At 36.9% G+C, this 12903-nt stretch overlaps 1 protein-coding gene across 1 annotated transcript in view; it reads right to left on the bottom strand.

The window, feature by feature from the left end:
* GABRG3 (gamma-aminobutyric acid type A receptor gamma3 subunit) overlaps nt 1–12509 on the bottom strand; it is a 330452-nt gene extending 317943 nt beyond the window's left edge. Inside the window, exons 1-2 of the mRNA XM_026845955.1 lie at nt 12457–12509; nt 10557–10705 (exon numbers count right to left, since the gene is read on the bottom strand). Coding sequence (XP_026701756.1) covers nt 10557–10705; nt 12457–12509 — 202 coding nt within the window. The remainder of the gene's footprint in view (nt 1–10556; nt 10706–12456) is intronic.
* Nucleotides 12510–12903: the final 394 nt, after the last annotated feature.

The following is a 12903-nucleotide window of genomic DNA, read 5'->3' as shown; positions in this document are numbered from 1 at the left end:
ATTGCCCTGTCCTTTTAAAATACCTCTTAATTTTTGATAGATCTCTGCTATACAGAATTGATGATTATTTCATGAATGAAATCACTTTGTATAATTCCTACAGAAAGCTTCCTCTACAGCTGAAGTTTGTCCAAATAGTATTGATGTTCCTGCACAAATCATAAATATTTAGAATTATTTTTTAAAGTTTAATGTTTAGAAATATTTTTTATTAGAAGATCATTTAAACATGAGTAGAACTAGCTGAGCTCTCATAATTTTTAAATAAAATTTAAATTAAGTTTTGTTGAGAGTTACCCTTTCTTACATTGTTCAAGCAACTCCCAAGTCTAAATTATTCTGATTTTACACAAAACAGCAGTGGTAAAAATGTTATGGATCAATATTCATGTATTTATGGAAGCAAAGCAATTAGCACTAGATTTTTAGAAGGCACACAACCATATAACAAACATAATATGAGCTCTGTTCCAGAAATACACAGCCACTTAAACTCTGCCTAAGTTCCACAAGACTTCCGAACACAAAGACTAACAAGATTGACTTTACAGTAATAAGATATTTTTTATAACTACTCTATAATGATATTTTACATTATCTCATTAGCACATAAATTGCTGTTTTTAAATTAGGATAAAGCTGTAATAAGTCATTACACAGTTATCGATAACTGTAGTAGCAGTCACTATAGTGTTAATATTTACCTTGTGTTAGTGATGATGACTATTAATATTTTCCCATATGACCTTATAGGCAACATCTAATTACCTTTTTGTTCCTGTAATAAAAATGCTTATGCTAACAAGTCACTTCTCAGGGATAATTGTGGTCAGCTAAAACTTTTAGATTTTAGGACAAATTACCACATTTGAAGAAAGACATAGTAACAGGAAGTAGTTGAGTCACCATCCACAGAGATATTTAAAAGACATGTAGATGTGGCAATAGGGACATGGTTAGTGGTGGACATCCCAGTGTTAGGTTTACAGTTGGACTCAATGTTCTTAAAGGTCTTTTCCAACCTAAATGATTGTATGATTCTATGCTATGATTCTACAAAGGTATCAGTGAGGAAAATTAAAAAAAAAAAAAAAAAAAAAAGCTTGTACAACAGATAGAGGTCAAAGCTCTCCACTTGCTACAGCCAGAGGAACTCTAACAGAACTGTCATCCCTATGTTGTAGGATCAAACTACCAAAATGGGACTGCAAATGAAAATCAAAAGGATAATGAAAAATTTGGTGCAGAGTTGAAAGAAAATTTGGATGACAGCAATATCAGGGTAAGAACTCTTCTGAATAGGGCATTTTATTCACATGTCAGGTTTTGGTGCCATTATGTCCAGGAGAATGATAGTGTGCACATAAACAGACTTCCTCGATTAACTACAAATCACGTTTATTCTTCATATCCTACCATCAATCAACCTTCAGCACTTCGGCTTTCATTTACTTTGCCTAACGCACAATTTCTAATTTTTCCAGTATTATGTTGTTTGGGAACGAAAACTATAGTTCTTAATAGTTAGGCTGGTTTACAATCAAACCCTAAAGTTTCCAATTTTGTTTTATTTAGGATGGGGGGAGGTCCTGTATGATATCATGAGGATGAACAATAATAGAATTTGTTCCTGCAAAGTCAAACAAACTAGAAACCAAGATCTGGATGAACAATAGCAGTCTTAAGAAAACCATAAAATTTCAAAAAGGAGCAACAATATTTTTAAATATTATGTGCAGAAAGTTTTCCACGTTTAAAGATGACAATTAGTTTGTGCCACAACCTCAGAATGGCAACTATAGTACTGTACATCTGTCCAATTTACAAATATCTGATCAGAACCCTCTTTAATTAAAAAAAAAAAAAAAAAAAAAAAAAAAACTCCACTTGGAAGAGCCAGCATAGTCTAGGTAATTGAAGAAGGAAGGAAGAGAAGAATTATGTAATTAATATTTCAGACTTTTCCAGACTCTTACCTAAATTTAAGTCTGTGGCATCCCAAAAACCTGTATGCTATACTCCTAACTTTCTCTAATATTTCTTAGGTGAAGTTATGGAAAAAAAGAGAAAATAAGAACTAGCAGCTGCTACATATAGCTTTGAGTCTGACAGCTGAAATGAAGAGTTTGGCAAACACTAACTCTCAAACAAACTTTCCTACCTACAATGCCACTCAAGAAAAACATTGAGTCTGAACTTGTATCAAGCCATTTTAGCAAGTAAGCACTGTCAGGAAATAAAACTCTAAATGAGTTATCTGTTTAAATAAATTATTTACATTCACAAAGGTTGTGTTGTAAGGGACCTTGCTGTTAAGTACTTTGGTAAAAGGCCTCTCTCTCCAACATAAAACCATTACATCTTTGTCAACCAACAGACTACATGAAAGACGTAAGTATTGCAAAGGTACAAGTGGCCCATTAGAAGAGAAAAGAGCAGTTTTATCTGCAAAGAACTGTATTACTTGGTTAAATTATGAGATTAATTTTAGAAAAACAAAATGTTTGCATACTGAATTTTTCTATATACTGAAGTAGTGTAAGCTTTAAATTAAAGTGTTGCTTTCCAGCATTTGATTTAAATCAGGTGTTCTCAAGAAATGAAACAAAAAAGAAGAAAATCAAACCTGTTAAATAATTGAAAAAATAACACCACATTCTTATTTTTTTTAAAACAGAAACATTAAATTAGAGGGCTTCAGGGTCACTGCATTGGAATAAAATTTCACCACAATTTCTTTTAGTATGACACATTAAGAGTTATACCTGAGAGAAGGATGTGTAAAAAGTAAGGTGTTTCCCCTGACAGTTGAGAAGCTGTGAACCAAACCAGGTCAGAAACAAAAGTCAGAAATTCCCCTCTACTCAGCTTCATGGTTAAGCAATTTGAAGAGCAGAACATAGGCATGAAAAAGTTCACTATCAACAGCCTATCCTAAAGAGAAATGTTCTCATGCTCTATTTTGAGTCTATGTTTGATGCCCTATACTGGCACCAGACAAGGATTAGGTTCAACTAACCTATTTATTTATGTCATGTTTTAAAACTCAGACATGGATCCCAGTTTTCAAAATCTAAAACTAGGACTTTGGAGTGGCCATAGAGTAGTTTACCCCTCACTTATTAGTCTTGGAATTGATATTTTAGAAATGTTCATGGCAAAGTCTGCAGAAGAAAGCATTAATTACTGAAGATGCTAGAAAATTAGAAGTCCTGCAGACAATCAAGAAATCCCTTCTATCCTCCCAACTAGAACAGGGGTGGTTCTTGTTTGTATCAAGTAGCAACCCTTTTCTCAGGAATATTCCTCTTCTTGCATATGTGTGCTTACACAATGCATGGGAGATGCCTGGCACTAAAATAGTCTTTGTATCTACTGTCTTACTCATGGAAATGGGACAGTTAATGGATTACCAGTTTGGTGGCTGAATCAGAACAAAAATTTTCTGAAATAGACAACCCACTTTACATTCCCCAAAACAGAAGGGAAGTATCAACAAGAACAATTAAAACATTTCTGAGATTTTTCTTATGATCTTTTTCAGCTCTCACTATATTCAGACTTGTTTCCTAAGTGAGTCTTAATCACAGTACTCCTCATCCTCACCAATGGGTTATTTGAGTTTCTTCTTCTGTATAAACCCAAATTCTGTATAAACCCAAAATGTCCACAATCATCTGCAGAACCCAATACTGCAGAAGTTGGATCCAGGAGCACAGCTTTCCCCTCCTGAGTGCTGCCATAATACAAAAAGAATTCATTTCTTCTCTCCTTCCAGTGGGTAGTACCTTTAAACACTGGTTAAGTCTCCAGGTACAACTGTCTATAATCAATCCCAAAGTAACAACTGTCTCTTTCACTGCTTCCTGTTACAAGCTGTCTGATACTGTCTCTCATAGGCTCACACAAAAAAAAAAGACTTGAAGAAGAAAGTAGTCATTTGGCCTCGCATGACAGTTTACAGCCTTCTCTGCACTATGATCTGAGAAATATTTTGATCTGCAAAGCAATAAGCAATCCTCTGTCACCACTTATGGGGAAACCTTGCTGGAGCTAATTTAAAGAGTATCAGGTGTGGCAATCAGCAGTTAGCAAAAATAACTTGACAATCACAGTGGTAGCAGCCTGTGGTGCACTTCAGGGTTGATTTCTGTGTGGCCTTCTAAGGCAGGTCTGACAGAAGAAAGGTTGTGATACAGCTTCAGAACTTGAGTTTTCCATTAGGATTGTACTTGAAAATGCTCATCTCCTTTAAAAAGTAACAGAATAAAACTTGTGCCCACTCAGCCAACAGATCTGCTCCCTGCATACACTGAGAAACTGCTTAAATTAGTTACAGAGAGAGCTTTAACTACTTAGAAAGAGAATTGCTGTTAAACCCTGCCAAGCCAGTACAGTAAAACATGCCAGACAGAACTTACTCTTCTGTTTGCCAACACAAACGAGCCCACCTATTTGTACTAGCTACGCTTGTACAAACCTACTCAAGGTACTGAGAGTTGCACAGCTATTTGTGAGACTGCTCTTATCTTCAGAAATTTGCCTAACGGTTCTAAAGATATGTGAGGAGCTGGACTCTCAGGATGGCTAGAACTGTCAGAGTCAGAAGGTATATAGGTGTTAAATCAGGAGGTATACGTACATGTGTGTATACACTTTCATACTTCAAACCAAACTTATTTGGGCTTATAAATACACAATAAATACAGGGGACCATTAGAGGCTATACAAATATCTAGAGGATCCAAGAGGAATCTTGTTACTGCAGTATAATGAAAAAGGAGGGAAAGGCAGGCATTAGTGGTGAAAGCACCTCAGAACACAAGCTAATGAAGCTTTCCTCAACATGTGCAATTCATAGCCTTCCCTAATATAGTGATACATTTGAGAAACAGAGGATGCAAACACAAAATACAAATTGTCCTACTGCCCTTTCAGTGAATATCTGTAAAATTAGTATTATTCATGCTTGTTCTGTCTCTCCCATAATGCTCTTGCCTCAAGTTTGATTTGATGTCAGCTTGACTTTTTTTTAATATAAAGTAGGAAGGCAGGCAGCTTAGAAACCAAGTGCTAGAAAGTATAGGAAAAATAAATTAATACAATAAACTACCACATTTACACAAGACTTCTATTGCATTAAAAATGGAATTCAGTCTTTTCAGTTCTGGCTGACCATTACAAGAAGTATAAGTTGAAAAACTAGCTGTCAGCTAAGTACCTCTGCGGCACAGAAGTTCTGTCTTTTAACTCGCTATTCCTTGAAATTTTTAAATCTTTTTTTAGCTAATTTCTAGTATGATCACATTCTACTTTCAATTTCCCTGGGTAGTTTGAGTACACTAGAGTGTAGTTCCTTCTAGTTAGCTTTCCTCTTACCAGCATTATTTTGCTCCAGCCTCTGAAATTGAAATTAACTGAAAGTACTGAACTTTAGAATCTAGTAGAATATAAACAACTGCAAAGATCATTGTTACAGCCTGAAATTCAGGGGGAAAAAAACCTTTCTATTATTTTTCCCATGATTTTTAACGAATTTTTTAAAAACACTAAACCAGAAAATTATCACTTTCCTAACACCACTTCTTCACATTAGGAACACCATGGGGAAAGTTAGTGGACAGCAGTTCTGTCTATACCTAACACGTGTGTGTTTAACTCCTTATTCTAGACCTGTTGTGTTCTGGGGAAGGTATTTCAGGAGCTGGGGAAAAGGGCAGGTAATCACAGGAAGTCCGGAGAGCACTTGGTCAGACTGCAGGATGTGTGTTTTAGAATATCCTTTGTACTGAAATTGGAGTGCTGAGGTAACGGACTGCTTGTTAGAGATGCTCAGGGAACAGTTTTGTTCTCTAAAAATTACTGGTGAAATAAAATGTTTTCTTTCACATTGGCAGATTCAGATAAGAAGGAAGCTTGGAGTTCAGCTCAGCTTGTGAAGTAATCTTAACAATAACGCCTTGTTGTCACTGAAATTTTGTCCCGTGTTAGTTATTGTTTCTTAATGAGCAAGAGAAAAAAGATCTCTCTGAGGTGAGCAAACCAGCTACCTATCAAAAGGCAACTCTTAAGACTTTCTGCTCTTCACTATCCAAATGAGTTCTGCAGCCCTGAGCCTGGTCTCAGGTGAGATTTTTTTCCTCACGCTGCTAATGGCACATTTCAGAAACCTCTCACATAGTAACCTTTCAGATGGGTAGGGTGACTTTCACAATGAAAGAAAAAGTTAGCATATTATCTTCCACATGTCAAGCTCACTCAGGGAATGTGATTGGCAAAACTCACTTTGGAAGAATACACTGCTACAAACTTTCTGTCTGTTTAAGGCAACCTACATTGCATATGAAAGTAAGAACAAAACAATGAAGAGTAATAAAAGTAGCTCAATTTTCCAGGACTCCATTGTGCACTAAGTTGTCCATTGAGGAAGGTGAGAGGGAAGGTTTCAGTAAAGCAAAGTGACTCTGAAGGAAATATATTTTGTCATGTGCTATTTAATTTACCTGTGGCTTGCTTCACTGTTGTTTTTTTTTTAAATGAAACAAATTTTAAATTGGTTAATCAAAAATAGAGCAGTGGCAAAAACCTGATTTATTAATAGAACCCAAATAAGACTGAGATTTTTCTAGCTGTAATTATCATAATTCCACTCTGTGGTCTGTTGGTTTGCCTATTATTTCTGTTCTCATTTTATCAATAAAGAGGAAGCAAAATTTCAGGGCCAGAACATAGTCCAACTAAATGTCAGGATTTAAGCCAGTGTGACATGGGGGTAAAAAAAAAAAAAAAAAATCACTCTTGCAGGGTAGTAAGACTTGTTGCATATCCATTGAATGAGTCTTCACGTCAAAGAACTACAAAGAAACTACAGAGTACCTGCCTATGGAAGAGATTTTTAAACCTTCATAGTTCAGAATGGGTTTACTTATTATCTGGGACTAGTGCCTTTTATACCATGCAACAGACCCACAATTCTCAGCCCTATAATTGTTACTGGTAAAAAGTGGGTGGGAAAGATGCTTTGTTTCCATAAAATACTTTTTGATCTAATCAGTATACTGATATAAGCTGTTCAGTGTGAAGTTTTCTTTTCTTTTCTTTTCTTTTCTTTTCTTTTCTTTTCTTTTCTTTTCTTTTCTTTTCTTTTCTTTTCTTTTCTTTTCTTTTCTTTTCTTTTTTCTTTTCTTTTCTTTTCTTTTTTTTTCAATTCCAAAAAGCATGAGTGTTCTGTGGTATAATGGAAAACTGCCAGATGCCACCATTAAAATGAAAACCTTCACAAGCTGTGATATTTATGGAGACAAGAACTCTGCCAAGTGTGTGGCCACAGGGAATGCAGTCAGTCGGTCCCCTGCTGGTAGAACTCTCCTTTGTTTCCAAAGACCAAAGGCCCCTTTTAGCAAGACAGGTCCTGCTACCGTGTCACATTGCTGATAGCCTTCACAGGGTAACTGTTTTGCCTAATACTTAGGTTGTCCAATTCACGCTTTCAAAATCCTGGCTCGGAACCTTTGCAGATAATGCCTGTACTGCTGAGCGTAGATGGAGCATGTGATCTGACCAACAGTCATTTACAGGAAAGTCTAGGTCAAGTATAGGCAAGCATAAGAAAAAAAGAAGAAAGGAAAGAGCAAGTTATGCCTTGCAGCTTAGCACTGACCTACACACTCTTTACAGTAGTTTAGATGGGCTGGGTGGGGAGGAAGAAGGAGGGTGGCTGAGTGTCTGTTGACAGGGGTTCATTCACTGACAGCCACGCTCCTGACCCGGAGGTGACATGATCACTGAAGAACTCAGTGCCCATAGTTTGGCAAGTGGACACTGAATATGCCTGTACAGTGCCAGGAGCTAGCCAAAACATCAGCTGCCCTGGGAATGATGAAAGCCCACGGAAAAATCACTGCCCGGGTCAGCATGCAGTTCAATACCTTCTATTTGCAGAAGGTATTTTGTGACAGTCTCCTCCCATTCTCCCCATGGCCTTTGGCTTGCAAAAGTGTATTCCCAAGTGACCTAAAAAATGGCAATCCTAACCTTTGAAAGTGCAAAGTATTTTCCTAGGCTTTTTTGATGCATTCAGAGAGGAGACCATTTCTTCAGGGGCATTGCTGAAGTTATCCACTGTTAGAAATAGGGCTTTGCAATAAAGGATTGGAAAACTGGGTGAAGAGCAATATGGAATGAAACGGTGAGTGTCACCTGTCCTATGAGACAGACAATTTGTTTACAGGCAGCACCGCACAAATGTAAAGGCCCTAATGAGTAGCTGACTGCATGCTAGTCCTGGATTTAACCCTCAGCATGTTTTATTGACTACACTTCTGCTTGGTTCTGAGAATTACTTCTCTCTCCAATGTTTCATCTCATGCTTTCTATAAATTCCAAAACATGCATTTTCTTATTGTATGCTCTGTGTGCTCTGTGTTACCTGGTCCACTACTTTTTTTTTTTTTTTTTTTTTTTTTTTTTCTAGTGCTTTAACTGCTATGCATTATGCTTTAAGTGATTTGTATTAATACTGAAACCTTCAGTGCAGGAACACAGTTCACTTTCCAGGACAAGTCAACCATTTATTCTGGAGGATAATCTTCTCCCAGATGGAAAGGAAGATGTTCTCATGTGCAAGGCACCAGCCAGCAATTCAGGGAAGTTAGATATAATGCCTGATTCTCTAGCATTCCCCCTGTGTTCTCCTTGACAAATGCAGCAGCTCCTTGGCTTCAAAAGAGCAGTGTTATTTATCTGCATCAAAGGCAGGAGAGGAGGGAAGAGGGACCAGGGAAGGAAGCCAGGGGTGAACTAACTTCTCTAGCAACTGAACAACACACAGCTCAAGTTCTGAAGTAGCCAGATTCCTATCAAAGAGAAAAATGGCCTTGGACTGAGATGCTTGATAGAAATAGATAGATGTAGTTGAGAACTGTAAAAATCTCTCTTTGATAGGATATATGAGGAGCTATGTAATTTAACTCTTTTCTCTAAAATGTGATTTATGAAAGTTTGTAGAGACACAAAAGGAATTATTTCGGTAACAATGATTTTCCAGTGCTGTAAGCTATATCTGACCTCTACTGATTTTATGGCACCTGACAGGGGGACTTTGAGTGATTACTTTGCCCCACATAGGCATAACATAATTTACTCTGCCTGAAGTCAGTGATCTGAGGACATGGTATACAAAGTAAAATAAAAAATTGGTCTGAGAATGTTCAGATATTGATATGAGTGGGGAACTGCATTAAAGCACTTCTCTATCAGATACTAAAAATCAGCTAAATCCAGTATGATAAACTAAGGAGAGAGAGAGATATGGAGAGAGAGAGAGAGAGAAATGTCACTCTGCGTTAAAAACCGACATATGTATCAAATATGATCTTTGCAAATACTACAGAAAATCAAAGTAAGAGCTATAAAAAAAAAAACCCCACAAACATCCCGTTTTATTTCATATTACAGCATAGGCTTTTTCCTGAAACTATAATATTAATGTGTAGCTATGAGAAACTTAATAATTGTAATGGTGAATAGATACAGATGGCTCTTCCATGTAAGGACCCAAAGGGATCCCCTAGAAAGTATATCAATACGTGTGCCATCAGCAAATATAGTTTCACTTATAATCGGTAAGGATTCCCCCACTAATCTCTGAAAAAGAACTAGAAAAAGAAAATTATATTAAGTGGTTGTTTTGAGCATTCCCTGTTCACTCTGAAGTGTATACAAGGTACAGTACATGTAAATGATAAATTGTCTCCGATTTCTGTCAAACAAACTTGCCATGAACAAACTAAGCAGCAGTTGTGCTATAGCCATTCTGACCTAAGGGTTCAAACGAAGAAAACAGGGTATACCCACAAAAGGTAAAAAAGCACTGGTTTGAAATGCACAACCTCATTATACAAATTAAAGAAAATTAAAAAAAAACAAAGGAGGAAAAGAGCTCAGAGTTGTTACATGCAGGTATCTACTGGCTCTTATCTACATGTATACTTATACGTAGTAGTACTGCCCACAAGACACTTCCATTATATCAGATTTCTCTTGCAGATAACATATCTGCTGGTGTGGGGAGGAAAATCTCTAGAGTTGCCCTATACAAAGGTAAATCCTAGTGCCACCTTCTCATCACTAAGGAATGTAACTTTCATAATCACAGTTTGAAGAAGGTAGATGCACATTCTTCTCTTGCTGTGTCCTACATTTTGTTTTTAATATGTTCAGGTTTTGATCGCTTCTCAGAACGTGAGTTTGTCATATTCATGGGCTGGATGATAAAAGAGTATGTTCCTAACTCTGCCAAAGACCTGCTGAATATTTTAAAGCTAGCCCTTCCATATCTCTACACAAACTGTGTACAAGCAAAACATAGTTCAGCACCCTAAATTATCACCACACCTTCCCATGAGAATTAGCATTTGTTGACTTGGAAATGAACTTCAGGAAAAAAAACCACCAAACCTCTACTTTCCCGGACATTTGTGCCCAGTAACCAAAATATAACGTCTTTTCTGCACCCATAAACGCTTCCCCTCACTTGTACAGAAAGTAGTACTTACTTCCAATATCTGGCCGCAGCTTTTTGTCATACTCTCTCAACAGCTTGTTTAGTATGAGAGTCACATCTGTGTCTTGTGTTTTTGGAGCTAAAACCCATTTTTGGTTAGTTGTTCCATCTTCATATTCATCCTCTTCAACCTTTCTAGAACTGCAATAACAAATCAAACAAATAGATGTTATTTTACATAACTAAAATCTGAATGTACATTGTGGGTAAATCTCCACACTCATCTAAAGAAGTTTTAGATATCTCCTTTGGCTTTGCATCTACCTAGCCTTAGGCTGTTTTTGCAACAGGATGTTCCAATAAACAGTTGTTGAGTATCTGTGGCTGGGTCACGATTGAGTATTGTTTAGAAATTGTCTTCTGCCAATGTCTCAAAAAATTGTACTCTGGGTATAGTTAATATAACTATCAGAGTAGTATTTTATATCCTGTATTTTAACCAACCTATCCCAACTAGTTAGTTTACAATATACTCTTACGAAGAGTGAACATCTGCAGTATTATTTTATTAATACATCAAGACAACTGATTCATCTCTTGCACAAAGGCTAATAAGAGTATTAAAAATTCAGATCTTTTAATACTTCCTGATCATTTTATCCTATTAATAAATTATTATATTCTCAGTGCCTGAATTTCAGAGTTTAATATATTACAAGGCTTAGAATTAAGAGCTTGCTCCTTGAATTTAAAATGGATTATCACAAGCACACAAATAAATTGCATAAATTAATCTGAATTTCCCTGTAGTTTTAATGACTTTTTTTAAAAAACAGTACTACACCAAGAGTTATGACTTCTTTGCTTCATAGGTGGATTATTTTAAGAGTATGCTACTATGAATGTGGTGAAACTACAGTTTGCCCAGAAATCACAGCTAGAGCTATTTTCACTCAAGACTAATTTCATTTATGCAGCTTTTTGTGCATGAACAGTAAAATGTTGATTTGAAGATGTATCTTTTGGTATCTTAGAAACCAAAACTGTTTGATGTCTCTCAGTGGAGAAAATCTATGACAGTTAAACTGAGATGAAGTTCTTCGGAGAAAAGACAGCCTCAGTGGTGGAACCTACAGCAGTAATGTGTTGCTTTGACCTGCAGTTGCCCTGGTAATACAATATAATTTTGCAGCCTTTTTACACAAATGTCAATAATTATGCAAGGTGCAAAGCAATGGAGAATCAGGCACGAGCCTTGCTTATTCATGGGATGTGCTACACGCATCAGAGCAACCTCCTTTCTCCCCCTCTCCTTCTCTCCATAATGACACTGGTGTCTTAAAATTTCTCCAATGTCTGGGAGACTTGAAAGACACTCTATAGTAACAGAAAAAATTAATACAAGTATAAAAATTTAATCACAGAGCATCATCAACCCTCAAAGTTGCTTGTAGACCACCATTCAAGCATTTAATGAAACTTTTAATTGAAATTGCTCTACAGCCAATATGCCCCTAAGGATTAGCCATGAATCACTTAACATGACCTCACAAATTGCAAGTGCTCTAGGTACAATTCCAGTATAAAAATAATTTTGAAACCTAGTCTCTGAGGATTTTCTACAGAGAGAGTTATTATAACCAAGTTGCAAAAGTAGAAAAAACTTAGAGAAAATTTTTAATAGACAACCATGCCTCCTCTGTGAGTTGTATTTAAAAATTTTCTCTAAGTTTTTTCTACTTTTTTTTGTGGGGCTTTTTTCTCTCCCCCAGATTCATGACAAGTCCTGTGTTTTAATACTGCAGTTACAGAACCATTCTCAAAGGAGGCACCGTCTCCAAACATACATGGTTGTTATTTCAGAGCTGAAACGCTGCAGTGGTGCTGAATTCCCGATAGGAAAGGAGCACAAATCATACGCCTTTTTTCTGCTGCACCCACCACAACTTTACTGGATGCATTCAGACTGCACGTGGAAACGAGAACTCAGTTCAGATAGGATCATGATTCCCATTTCAGGGAGCTGATTCTTTAAAACCAGTCAGTAACAAGAGTCTAAGCACTGGCAGACCTTTTAAATCGCCTCACTCTAGCAGTTTGTTTCCTAGAAAGTACCTCCAAATCACGGAAATTCCTACCTACCTTCTAGATTAAGAACGGGGGTGGGAGAAGTTTCACTAATACACTGACACATATTTTTCAGGGCATTTTGTTTTCTTCCTTAAGAGCTTGTTTTTTCACTTCCCTTGCTTGCCCCTACACAGGTAAGCTCCCTGAAGGCGCTTGAGGGTGCATTTTCACCTGGTGTCTGACAATTCCCAGCATATTCCTGCCATCCACAGAAACAAGCGTGGGGTGATGGGAGGCCATTCTCAAACTGGGGAGGAAGAACTGCTGCA

Source organism: Athene cunicularia, assembly GCF_003259725.1.
Source record: "Athene cunicularia isolate RWA chromosome 1 unlocalized genomic scaffold, athCun1 chr1_part1, whole genome shotgun sequence".
Lineage (NCBI taxonomy): Eukaryota > Metazoa > Chordata > Aves > Strigiformes > Strigidae > Athene > Athene cunicularia.
This window is presented reverse-complemented; position numbering and strand designations above follow the sequence as displayed.